The sequence below is a fragment of the Sminthopsis crassicaudata genome, chromosome 5 (assembly GCF_048593235.1).
Source record: "Sminthopsis crassicaudata isolate SCR6 chromosome 5, ASM4859323v1, whole genome shotgun sequence".
NCBI lineage: Eukaryota > Metazoa > Chordata > Mammalia > Dasyuromorphia > Dasyuridae > Sminthopsis > Sminthopsis crassicaudata.
Genome location: NC_133621.1, coordinates 51,115,978 through 51,130,313, shown reverse-complemented (window position 1 = coordinate 51,130,313; position 14,336 = coordinate 51,115,978). Strand labels below are relative to the sequence as shown.

The 14,336-nt window shown below is 36.4% G+C and overlaps 1 protein-coding gene across 1 annotated transcript in view; it reads left to right on the top strand.

The window, feature by feature from the left end:
* The window catches only part of ITGA8 (integrin subunit alpha 8), a 213,656-nt gene that overhangs the window by 95,351 nt on the left and 103,969 nt on the right, over positions 1-14,336 (top strand). Inside the window, exons 14-15 of the mRNA XM_074266669.1 lie at positions 6,659-6,704; positions 10,594-10,701. Coding sequence (XP_074122770.1) covers positions 6,659-6,704; positions 10,594-10,701 — 154 coding nt within the window. The remainder of the gene's footprint in view (positions 1-6,658; positions 6,705-10,593; positions 10,702-14,336) is intronic.

The window sequence follows — 14,336 nt, the reverse complement described above, 5'->3', positions numbered from 1 at the left end:
GCAGCCCATCACAGGCCACTGATCTTCCCTTTAGCTCAGCTCTCCCAGCCCTCATCCAGGGAAGCAGCTCCTTTGGACACAATTCCTTTTACAAGTGTGACCGTTCTCACCTCCTCAGCAACCACACTTATTGAAAATCCAAAAAACAAAGCTCTCTCCACCAGTCTCTGGCACTGATAAAAGCTTCAGTGACAGAACTGGATGTGGTTTAGTGATGGAAAAGACCCTAAGTAAGTTACTCTGCTATCTGCTTTGTTCCTGCCTCCCAAAGACCTGTGAACTTTTCCATCTGTCTTACAAGTGAATACTTCTATATGTATCTTCTTTATTAGTTTGTGAGCTCCTTTTTTAGTAGGTACTATCTTACCTCTCTAGCTTAGCACAGTGCTTAAAACATAATAACTCATTATATTTGTATTCATTTATTTCTTCAATCAGTCAGTTGAATTCAGCTTTAAATGATGAGTACTATGTTATCAGCAGGGACATTCAAGGGATAGCATCATAACAGAGGCATAGAGGTGAGATGATGCAGGATACATACAAGATAACAATAAATATCCAAGGTTGTGCAGAGCATTGTGGATATAGTGGAGAAGAAGGATGTTGTCTGTTGTTCAGTTATTTCAGTTCTGCCCAACTCTTCATGGCCCCTTATTCTCTCAGGAAGCAGGTGGAAAGTGAGGGATGACTAGAATTTAGAATTAAAAACTTTTAAAACAAATTTTAAATTATTTTAACATGTAGTCGAGGAAAATATTTTTAAAGAAAGTATCTTTGAGATTAGTTCAAAAAGATAGCGTGGTACCAGATTTGAAGACTCATGAATGCAAAGTTAAGGATTTTGAACTTCTGAAGTGATCCAAGAGTTTGAATTCCAGATAAGCAGCACTGTAGAGAGGTAATTTGTTGTAATAGCTAAAGCCGACTTTAAAATCAGAAAGAGCTGTATTCAATACCCACTTTTTTCTCCTCTCAATAGTCTTTTATTTTTCCAAATGCATGTAAAGATAGATTTCAATATTCATTTTTGTAAGACTTTGAATTCAATTTTTTTTCTTTCTCTCTCCTTTCTCTCCCTCTTCCCCAAGACAGCAAGCAATATGATATAGGATATGTGAAAAATCTTTACAAATATGTTTCCATATCTGTAGTGTTATGCAAGAAAAATAAGAAAAAAGGGGAAAAACCATGATAAAGGAAAAACAAAGGCAAAAATACTATGCTTCAAGCCACATTCTATCTCCATAGTTTTCTCTCTGAGTACATCCCAATCTATAGAAACTGTCTAGATCCACTTCTGATGAACACATCAGAAGGCAAGTCTCATTGCCCTGGGCACTTCTTACTCTTAACTTAAAGAACAAGTGCTGATCAGCACTGACACATCAGAGAAATCACAGGCCCAGTTTTTCTCCCTGTTCTTATTACTAAAGTGGTCCCCACATATTAGGCATTCTCCTATATGTAAGAATTCTAGAAATCTCATAGAAAGTGATAAATGCATATAGGTGGTCACCAGAGTTCCAAGAATCCTATTTCCTTCCATATAACAAATTTCAATTGATTTTTTAATGTCTACCATCTCTCTTCCTGTGGCCTCCATCTCCTGCTGCCCACTCTCTCAGATCTCCTAAGCATATTGTCTTCTTGTTCATCTTACCTGCCCACTTGAAACAAAGCTGGTCTTTCTAGTTGGAAAACCTCCAATTTTAACAATTCCCTTGGTGGGATGGCGAGATCTAAGACTTCAACTTCTCCATTTCAAGCAACACTTCCAAAGTTTGGTTTCTTTCTTTTGAAAATAGAAAAATGCAAATTTGGAGATTGACATAAAACATGGGAGTAATACATTTCTCCTGTGAGCTCATATTTTCAGAGTTAGTCTTGCTTGCTGACCAAATCTGCATCCCACTTTGGTTTCAGCAAAAATATTCACTGGATCCAAGAAAAGTTGAAAGGAAAATAAACATGTTAAGCAATGAGATGGGTCACCAAAGACCTAGCATTTTAAAGCTCCATTTCATTTTATTTTTCTGTTGAGGGGAACAAAGGTAATTTGCCAGACTCAGTTATTTTTTCCCAGAAAAGAAACAAAAAAACCCTTATTTTGCATAAAGTTATTTTTTAAAGAATCTGCCTGTGGACAACTCTTTTAAAAAAAAAGAAAGGAAAGGAAAGAAAACAGGCAGCTGATAAAAATCTGAGACCTGTTATCTCATGGTGATAGAGAAAGAAAGTATGTGGAGTTATGAATCTAAATGTTAACACCACAGTTGATCAGCTTCCAAATCATCATTTAAGCCCTGAAACACTGAAATATGTGCCCTGCTTGCCAAATGCAAAAAGTTAAGATCATTTAAAATAATACATATGTGAACCACAACATGGCTATCATAGCCAATCTCCCAGTCAGGGGAAGAAAATCGATTGGGCAGAAATGCAAGTCAACAAACCACTTCTCCTCTGCTCTAGAGATTAAGGGCCCGAGCATGAACAATGGCTAACCCCTTCCAGCAGGCACAATACCAAGGTGATGTCTCAGAAGACAAACATTTTTCTGGGCTTTATATGTAACTGGGATTTTGGACCCTAGATAACCACAGCCATATTTCCATATAGAAAATTGTGCTGTAATGCTGCCAGGGCTTTTATTTTCATGTAGGGAAAAAAATCCTATTCTGGAAAGATTCCTGAAAAAACAAACCTTCTTTATTTACCATCCTAAGTTTCATACCTGGATTTCTGTGCAAAGAATAGATGCTTTCTTAAATTGAGTTTAATTTGTTTGGAGTGTTCTGGTTTCGGTGGAACCAAAGTTCTACTGTTTCTATCCTGCCACCTGGATCTGAAATCTTCTTTCAAAACAGACTTCAAAGTAACATGTAGATTTTCTTCCTGAAAAAAAAATCAGTTTAGAATATATAAATCTACCAGAATTTACCCAAGTTTCATACCATACCTTCTTTATAAATGGGTCTTTTCTTTGTTGCCTTTATCAAAAGAATCATATTTTGTTTCTTCTCTTGCTTATTTTCCCCCACAGTCTGTGTTCATGTTGATTTTCGAATCTTTATCTATCTATCTATCTATCTATATGTTTCTAAATAGCCCACATTATTGGAGGAGAGGAGATGAAGATGAAAAGAAAGTAGAAAAATATAGGAAGAAGGAGTAAGAGAAGAAGGAAAAAAGGAACAGAACAAAAGAGAAAGACCTGGAAGAGCAAGAGAAGAAGGAAAATAGGAAATTATAAAAAAAAAAAAAAGGAAGAAGGAAAGTAGAGAGGTCAAATTAATTTTTCTACCAGATTTTTCTCCAGCAGTTTACAAATTCAATTACCATCCCCTCATTAATCTCCACTCTCTCCCTAGTCATTCTTTACTGCCTTCAAACATTCCTGAGTGTCTTCCCATCTTTATAAAACCTTCCCTATACTTAATGGTTCCCAGGATGTTGTCACATAGCTGCTTTCTTTTTTCTCAGCTACTTTAGCCGCTTCCACCACTCTTCTCAGCCCTCAAAACTTTGCCATTTGTTTTCCATCCTCAACACTGAACTAATATTGCTCTTCTCAGAGTTAATGGCAGTCTCTCAGTCACCAAATCTGATGGTCTTTTTTCTTTTTTTTTTAATTTTTATTTTATTTTATAATTATAACTTTTTTTGACAGTACATATGCATGGGTAATTTTTTACAACTTATCCCTTGCACTTACTTCTGTTCAGATTTTTTTCCTTTCTCCACCAACTCCCTCCCCCAGATGGCAGGCAGTCTTATACATGTTAAATATATTACAATATATTTTAGATACAATATATGTGTGTAGAACCGAATTTCTTGTTGCACAGGAAGAATTGGATTAGAAGGTAAAAATAACAGTTTACACTCATTTCCCAGTGTTCCTTTTCTGGGTGTAGCTGATTCTGTCCATCATTAATCAATTGGAATTGGATTAGCTCTTCTCTATGTTGAAGATATCCACTTCTGATGGTCTTTTTTCACTCCTCATCTTTTTTAGAACTCTCTGTCCAATGATGATGAATACTGTCTTCTGAATTATCTCTCTTCTCTTGGATTCCGTGATGCTATTTTATGGGCTTTCCTTCTGCCTGCTTGACTCCTTCCCAATCTTCTTCAATGGCTCTTAATCTGTATCATGTCTCTTCCTGCATCCTTCCCCATCCCCAAATGGTGGGTATTCCCCAAGGCTCTGACCAGGCTCCTACTCTTCTTTCACTCCATTCTTTCTCTGGAACCTCATCAGCTCCTTGGGGGTTTCATTATCATCTCCATGCAAATGATTTACAAAGCTTTCTATATATCCAGCCCTTCTTTCCTCTGACCTTCAATCTTTGTTCACTAGTCACTTCTTGGACACTTCAGACTAGATGTCCCAGGGATACCTTTAAGTTCAACATGTCTAAAACTGGACTTATTAATTACTTCTTAAACCTTTCCAAACTTCCCTATTTCTATTGAAAACATCACCCCTCTTCTAATATCCTAAGCCTGTAATCTCAATTATCTTGAGCTCCTCATTTACTCTCACTATATGTATCTGTTGCTAAATCATGCTATTTCTGCCTATGCATTTCTCACATCCAACCCTATCGCTTTAATCACATTGCTTCTATCTTAGTTCAGGCTGTTGTTACTCCTTACCTGGATTGCAACATTGGTCTCCTAAATGGTCTTCCTGTTCCAAGTGTCACCCTATTCCAGTCCATCGTGCCCAAGTGAATTTACTTAAATGCATATCTGACCATGTTTGTTGTTGTTCAGATTTTTGTCTTGCATGACTCTTTGTGACTCCATTTGGAGTTTTCTTGGCAAAGATACTGGAGTGTTTTGTCATTTTCTTCTCCAGCTCACTTTACAGATGAGAAAGCTGAGGTAAACAGGATTAAGTGACTTTCCCAGATTTCACACAGCTAGAAAGTGTTTCAGGCCAAAATTGAACTCAGGAAGATGATTCTTTTTTACTCCAATCCAGTCACTCTATATAGCATCCCATCTAGCTGCCCCATCTGACTATGCTGCTCACCTATTTAAATAATTTCTGTTCCTTTCTTTTTTCTCTACAGTTAAACCTGACCTTCCTTGTTTATCTCATAAAGGCTGTCTAGCCTTTCTCTCTAGCCTTACTGAACATTATTCCTATATATTCACTTTATTTTCCAGCCCAATTGACCTTTTCACTGCTCTCCAGTAAGGATACTCCATCACTTCTCAGTTTCTTTGTACTGGCCATGCTCCACGGCTTAAATAGGTTTCCTTCTCACCTTTGACTCATAGAACCCCTCTATCTCTTCAAGATGCATCTGAGACACCAATTTTTACATGAAGTCTTTCCTGATTCCTTCATACCAATGTTCTTATCCTCCCTCTGAAATTTCTTCCTTTAAATTCTCTATGTGTATTTATTCTTTTTTTATATTTATTCCGTATGTATGTACTCATCTGATTTCTTAAGATATAAGCTTATATATAAGATATAAGCCACTAAGGATTATTTCATTAGTTGACTTTGTAGTCCCAATACCTAACACAGGACCTAATATCTTAGCAAATGCTTAACTGATTATGTAATGACACTCTCTAAATCATCATTCTCCAGAAAGATTGGGATCCACAGTTTCTGAGATAAAACACTTTACTTTATTCAAATGAATTTGGTATTTTCCTTTAGTGTGAAAGAAAATGATTGCTCTATTGGAAGACTAGAAAAATAATAAAGAAATGAAGTGATAATTGAACAATTAAAATCTTACAAGCTCAAGGTGAGATTAACGTGAGAATTTTAAATTACATATATTTTGGAAAGGCAAAATCTATTCACCTAGAAACCTGTGCCCTCAATTATCATGGTTGGGTACAGTGGCTAGAGCACTGAGCCTGGAGTACAGGGACAACTTGATTTGATCCTGGAGTCAGGAAGATATGAAATTCAAACAAGGCCTCCTACTCTCGCCAGATTGTTGTGAGAATGAAATGAAAATATTCATAAAGTGTCTCGCATAGTTCCTGGGACATAGTAGGTACTATATAAATACTGATTCCCTTTTTCCCTTCTCCCCTTTTCTCAAGGTTTTTCTCAAATTGATAGAATGATTTAATTTTTATTCTATTTTGATGAGAATTATTTTTCTTATTTGAATTGTTAATGGTTTTTCTCCTTGCATAAAGCCTAACAATTCTATCTTTTAGGTGTATATTAGACTATTGGATGAAGAACAAAACTATATAATAATGAGATCTTTCCATTATTTTTGTTTAATCAATGACAGAATCTTCTTAAATGGGGCTCCAATGGAACCTCAAATGGAATTCTACTCAATCATGTTCCATAGCCAGTTGTATTATGATCCAGAATGTTTTAGAAACAGAATTCTCTGTTCTTATTTTGGTTGTTAATTATAAATTAGTGTTATTACTCATCATATTCAATTGCTCCAGGCAACTGTCTTAGGTCATGAGTTGCAATGAAGTTGCCAATGTGCATATAGGAAGGAATTTCCATTCTTGAGGTTACCTACACTGATGAAGTAGCAGTTCTACCAAAAAAAAAAAATCATTTCAGTATGTTACACATGCAAGTGATGAATAAGATGTTGAAACAAGGCTACTATAAAAACTGTTATATGTTTTTTTCCAGATTTAATTGTGGGTGCCTTTGGAACTGGAAAAGTGGTTGTTTATAGGTATGTGGTTGATGGTATGCAAATATCCATGTTGGTTTCAAATCTGTTTAATTTTTTGTGTTACGTTAGACTAAAATAGCATTGGGCGAGTGCTTGTTCAGAGATTTCCAAATATTTCAAATATTTATTTTGGAAACTCCTTTTAAAAAAAGATTAGAGTTGTATATTTTCATGCTTGCTTGTTTGTTTGCTTTATTTTCATTGAAACCTCTGCCTTCATGACTTGGTATTCTCAATGTTATGAATTTAGCAAATAGCTACAAAACACTTACTTTGTGAAAGAGAAAAATGTAACTATCTCTGCCATCAAGGAACTTCTAAGGAAGGAAGTTCTAAAACATATCAAGATAAAATGTGAAAGGACTTTCAGCAACTAGGAGTGAAGCAAATGGAGGACCAACTTGGAATCAAGAGGAATTGAGGTGTTTTACCCAAGTGAAAGCTCTAGCTGTGTGACTCAGGGCAAATCACTTAATCTATTTGCCTCAGTTTCCTTATCTGCAAAATAATTAAGAGTAGAACCTATTTACAAGTTGTTGTTTTTTGTGAGGATCAAATGAGATAATATTTAAATGCTTTATAAACCTTAAAGAACTTTATAAATGCTAGCTATTATTTTCTATTATTATCCTAAAAGAGGAAAATCACTGACAACTAAAAGGAAGGGATGAATCAGGGAAGACTTCACACAAGAGGCAGCCCCTGAAATAGTGATAGTAGTAATGGTAGTAGTGCTGTTAAGTAGTGGTGGGAGTAGCAACAGCAGCAGCAATAATGTTGGTAAAAATGAGTAATGTCATACTATGTTACCCCACCCCCATCCCCAATTCATTCTCATGTATGACCAAATAAAACATGATATTTCGAAGATTAGGAAGTGATCCACATTAGATTTCACTCATTCAGTTCTCTTCTCCTGCCTTCAGCATGTTTCCACATTCATTTATAGCAGAGGAGAAAAGACATTTCTAGAAATACATCTTGGATCTTCCCATCAATAATAGGCCAAAGGGATAGGGACCATGATGTTCTGGGTATCTCTAAAACTGACAGGTAAAGCTCACAGAACTTAAACTTATTAACTGTATAGTCAGTAGATCCCTAAGTATTTCCTTATTTCTATGGAGGGAGCCATCTGCTCTTAAGTCACTGAGATTTACTTCCTCGATCATCCCCAACACTTCCCTCTCCCTTACCATGTCCCATGGTCAACTATTTGCCAAGTCCTGTTAATTCTTTCTCCAAACCATCTCTCACTTGTGTCCACTCTGTTCTACTGCCCAAATTCAGACCCCGATCCCCTGTAGTCTGGTAAATTACAGGAAGTTTCCTTGGTCTCTCCACTTCAAGTCTCTTCCTTTTTGAATCCATCTGTGGAGCTGCCAAGCATTTTGCTAAAGCATAGATCTCATCATCTCACTTTCCTGCTTAAAAATGCCAGTGGCTCCTGGAATACAATACAAACTTGTCTTTTTGACATTTAAAGCCCTTCAGAATCTGGCTTCAATCTTCCTATCCAGACTCACTGTAAATTATTCCCCTTCATATGGTCAACATTTCAACCAAATTAGACCTACCTTTCATTTCTCATTCCCACCCTTTCTACGTTCCCCAAGCCTGAAGTACATTTCCTCCTCCTCTTAAAATTCCTAGCTGTCTTCAAGGTTCAGTCAAAGCAACTCCTTCCATGAGTACTTTCCTACTGTCTAGTTTTAATTTCCCCCTCAACACACAGTATTTTGTATGTTTCTTAGCACCCACTCACCCCTCAATACATGCATGTGCAAGAACATACATGCACTCTCATATATACACACACACACTTGGTATTTTGGATGGATTTTATACTGGAAACTAGGTGTTGCAATGGATAGAATCTAGAAGAATCATCCTCATAAGTTCAAATCCAACCTCTCATCCTATTTACCTCAGTTTCCTCATCTGTAAAATGAACTGGAGAAGGAAATGGAAAATCATTCCTGTTTCTTTGTCAAGAAAACCCCAAATCGAATCATGAAGAATCTGATACAACTGAATAACATAAATCTTGTCTTTACTTATCTGTGAACAGATTTTTTTTTGGGGGGGGGGATACCACAAGAATATAAACTCCTTAATAGAAAAAATTTTGTCTGTTTCTATCTTTATATCTTCCATGCCCAGAACAGTACCCTTGGATTCCTGAAACTATATAAACTTGTCTGAAGGACCATAGCATAGAACCTAAGGCCACTAGGCCAGAATAGGACCACCAATTCCCAGCAGAGTTCTGTGAACTGGTTCCCTCAGATAGAACAAGATTCCCAGCTTCCCCTCTCAGATTCACGAGACGACTTCCCTGGCTAGCTAACCACAATGTCTGTGATAGCTGGGAAATGGAGGAGACTACATTCCCATAGTACCCACAGTAGGAATCTCATTAAATTTAAAACAAAGTCTTTTTACACAGAATGCAAATGAGAATCATAAAGAGGTTTAGGAAAATTCACAATAGGACCCCTGGTAATCTGGTGATGGTTAAGTTCTCGTTTAAGGCTACATGCTGAACAAGTCTTTGCTGGCTGCCCTAAGGCTCCACATTCCCATCTGTCATACTATTGCCGGGAAGAAGCTTTCTTCAGCATGACCATCATGTGTGGTTTTCATCTGGAGCCTTGTACTCACTAGCTACCATGGTTTTTAGTTACTCCTTATAAAAATGTACCTTGTTTTCTGGCAGCTAAGTGGAAAAGAAAAGTGCCTAGTTTGGAATCAGGAAGATTCAATTTCCTGAGTTCAAATCTGTCCTCAGACACATATTGCTTGCCTCAGTTTCCTCATCTGTAAAATGAACTGGAGAAGGAAATGGCAAAGTACTTTAGTATCTTTGCCAAGAAAACCCTAAATGGGGTCACAACTGAACAATAACAACAAATCTTATAGTCTTGCTCATCACATCTCATCTACTCTCTGCCCAGAGAGTACATTTTGTCTTCTGCTGAGCCAGTTCTTTAAAGGATTCTAGGAATATGATTTTGAGCTAAATCTTTGGGGTCATCTAATTCAACCTTTTCATTTCACAGATGAGGAAACTGAAGCTCAAAGAAAGGCTACCAGGGTACACAGAAACCAATGTTGTATCCACATAATTTGAATGGAAAACTACAAATTGAAGTAAAACAGAGAGCTAAAAATAAAGCACCATTACAATCAGAATCAGAAACTACACAACTATAACTCTTCTAGTAAGTAAGAGAGGCGACCTAGTGGATAGAAAGTTGTCGTTGGAGTCAAGTAAATTTAAATCCTACATCTGGTTGTATAACCTGCATAAGACACTGGATCTCTCCATCCCTCCCACCCCAAGCAATTCAATTCTTTAAGATTATAACTTGTAAAAGAGGTTCTGGGATATGTATTGGTAGAGAGAGTGTCCACATAGAGCTCAGTTTATACCAATGAAATCAAAGGTCTTATCTCACAAAAAGTCAGCTGATACCAAAACAATCACAGGTCTGGTCCCACAAAAAAAAAAAAAAAAAAAAATCACTCCAAAGTGCTAAATATTCCCAGCTCAGGGTTCCATCACACTGACTGATGTCTTGCGTCTATCTCTGGGAATCAAATCTTGAATTTTCACATATGTTGGTTAAATATGCAATAAGTTGATTAATGACTATGATACTGCATTGTGCATTTATTCAGGATTTAACAGGGATGCTGGGAGAAATGGCATAGGGGTGTGGAGCAAACCCCCAAAATGATCAGGAAATAGCATAGTGGCTAGAGCATTGGATATGGAATCATTTTTTGGAAACAAAGCATTGGTTTTCAGGGATATGATTGTCAACTTGTCACTCCTTCAGTTTGTTCAGCATCTATTTCTCTTTCCCCCCACATTCACCCACAGAGCAAGACCTGTTGTGACAGTGGATGCCCAGCTTCTGCTGTACCCAGTGATTATAAACCTCGAAAATAAAACCTGCCAGATCCCCGGCCTTACAGCATTAGTGCCTTGGTGAGTTTGCATCAGACATTTTTGTAGCTGCTATCTCTCTTTGCATATTGCCTTGTTATAGGTCTCTGCAGAACTAAAAACCCATAAAAGTTGGGGAATCTTCCCAGTGAAAATTTGTTCTGGATACAGTGACTACCATTGATTCTGCTCCCTAGCAGAATTAGATTGTTTTAACAGCTTTCTAGGTTGCTGTACTGGAGTACTCAGAATACTTTTTGGGCACAGAAAGTATTTTTTCTCTTTTTGTTAAGGTTGGGTAAATGATTGCATTCCTGTTTTGGAAACTATCATCAGTCAATAATCTCTTATGTAGGTACAGCCAGAGAATAATGATGATACATGAGAGAATTTTTTTCCTTATAGTACATTTTTGTAACCATTACCACCTAGATAATGTGAATCTGTGGTTTTCTAAATTAATATGTGGGAACACACACACTTAGAAAAACACAATGCCATTATCTAGGTTGTATTATGTTTTTGTTTAGTAACATTCTGAATTTTTTTTGTAGGCAGCATGTCACAGGCTTGCATTTTTCAGCTCTGACTAGTCTGATCTCTTATTAATGTTTGGAAAGAGACTTGGGTTGATGAGCTGACTTCTTAAAAATTACACTGATTGTTAAGGTGGTAGAATGATGTCCCCTATGCCTATATTGCAGGAGTCTATCCTTTGCAGCTTACAAAATATTTTCCTTACCTTTCTTTGAAAGTCATATACTTGGATAAAAATGGATCGATGTGGGGAAATATATCATTATTTCTAATAGAGGAGCTGGAGTCAGGAAATCTAACCCAAATATTTACTGGCCATATGATCCTGAGCAGGTCATGTTACTTTTCTGAGGTTCAATTTCCTCAACAGGAAAATGGTATAATAAAACCACCTACCTCATGATGTGATGAAGGGTCAGATGAAATAATGTCTATATTAGTGCTTTGAAAACTTTAATGTATTTTATGAATGTGAGTCATTACTTTCCCCGCCATGTTTGTATTCAATGGAGTTCAGAGAAACCTACTTAGCATAAGGGTTATTAACTAATATTAATAATACAGTAGGTGATTAATAAATACTAATTGACTGACAAATATCACCAGGTGTCATGTATTCCATAGGCAGGCAGATGAAGCCTGTGGTTCTCTTTTCAGATGAAAAGACTTAAGTAATTAACAGAAGAAATGCTATATTTCATTTAAACGTTAGTAAAAAATAAAGGTGAATTTTTCCCTACCCAATTCATGGAATCCCTGATTCAAAAGGTCAGGTTGGCAGGGCTTTTTAAAACTTTTTCCACTCACAACCCCTTTTTGCCTGAGAAATTTTTACATAACTCCAAGTATATAAGTATAAAAAAATAGGTATACAAATCATATACTAATTGATAATAAGTCATAATTTTGAGACCCTCACAGTTAGTTACAAGACCCTATATGGGATCACAAACTACAGTTTAAGAAATCGGAAGATGAAGCATGAGGGGCTTTGTCACTATTGTTCTATAACCACCATGACAATAAGAATATTTTATCATTCAGTCATTTTTAATCATTTCTGATTCTTTGTTACCCCATCTGGGGAGTTATTTGCCATTTGTCATTTCCTTCTCCTGCTCACTTTACAAATGAGGAAACTGAGTCAAACAGCATTAAGTGACTTTCCCAGAGTCATGTAGCCAGTAAGCATTTGAGGCTGGATTTGAACTCTGGTCTTTTCCTTTCCAGACTCAGCACTCTATCTGCTGTCCCACTTTGCTGCCCCAATAATAATATTCATCTGAGTGAAACTTGCTTCGGACATTCTGTAGCTGTGGGAACCTGGGCAAGTCATTTTAGACTCTCCGTTGTAAAGTAGGAAGGAATAATAACACTTGCCTCACAATGTTGACATGAGGAGCAAGTGAAATAACATATGAAAAGTCTTTCATAAATCCCAAAGAAACACTGAATAGCATGCTGGACCTGGCATTAGGAAAACTTGAATTCAAATGCCCCCTAAATATATATATATATATATATATATATATATATATATATATATATATATATATATATATATATATATATATATATATATATATATATATGATGATAATATGTAAAACATCATTTAAATGCTAACTGTTATTATTAGTGGTAGTTTTAATACTATTAGGATATGTAGAAAAGCCAACAAAAACTCTGAGTATTCAAATTTTGCCATTCCTTTCCAGGCAGAGTAGTCATCTGCAATAGTGTGTGATCCTCTGAAAAGGGGCAAGATGCAGGCTGGATTCAGCTGAGCTAGAGCAGTTATTTATGGCTTTTGAGTGTTTGAGTATATTGATGGTCTTTGGACAGGAGTCTGTGCTGGAGGCAAAGCCTCTAAGGGTGGAGAGCAAGCAGGAAGGAGGACCCTGAACAATTCTTCCCAAAACATCCTGTTACTCTTGAGCCTCCCCCAGGAGAGGCTGGTCTTCTTCTCCTGTACCGGCATTTGGCAATGTTTGGGAAACAGCCCTGAGCCCATAAGAAAATAAGAGGGGTTGTAAACCACAAAGTATTATAAGTAAAAGATGACCTGGGAAACTGGGGAAATGAATGAAAAATGGGAACATTGATCCTTTCCCTGTTCATGGTTAAATGAACATGAAATGGACTGTGAGGATTATACAAACCGGAATCTTAACCCTTTAAGGGTTACTCCACAGGCAGCCGGCTCCACATATCACTCATGAAAACTGAATGAAGTGACAGTTCACTCAATGTAGACACCACATTTGGAAAGAAAATGGCAATGCCCTGGTAAAGGATTCTTTTAAAAGAAGTTCTCATTTTTAAATGTATTTTTATAAGATTTAAATGGGTTTAACAGATTACAGGCACTGTTTTTCTTTGAGGAAAGAATATTACTTTTTAACAAGAAAAGTTCCTACATGAGTCAGTCTACTGCTGTGATAAATAATGTTATTCATCAAAAACATCATTTATTATAAGAATAAATATATTATGTCAGTTATTTTTTCAACAGTTTTAATGCATGAATACAATACTGCGAAAGACATTTTCTTTCAATTTTACAAGTTTTTTTTTTTTTTTTTAATGTTAGTGTTTTACAAGACGGGAAATTACTATTTTATGCAATCTAGTATAGACTGATTTCCCAGAAGATTTTGTGCTTAGTTCTACATTTTAAACTCAGTTTCCCCTTATAATTGAAGACTAGCTGTTGATTTTCTTTTCTATAATATTTCCCTATATTTTACATAAGATGTATTGTACTTCTGAAAACAATTAGATAAATTCTAATAGACATACAGAGCCAAATAGAAAATCATAAATAGGGTCACAAAGAGTTGGACATGACTGAAAATGACCTTAAATGGCATGATGGAGAGAATATTGGCCCTAGAATAAGGAATATTCCTCGTTCTGTGTTCAAATCCAGCCTCTGACACTTACATGACCTCAGACACTGCTTTGTGATCCTTAGCAGGTCACTTAATTGTGTTCACCTCAGTTTTCTCATCTGTAAAATGAGCTGGAGAAAGAAAAGGCAAACCACTTCAGTGTATTTGCCGAGAAAACCCCAAATGGAGTCACTCAGAGTTGGACACACTGAATGTTGGCAAGAGGCAAATAATTCCCACTGGTAG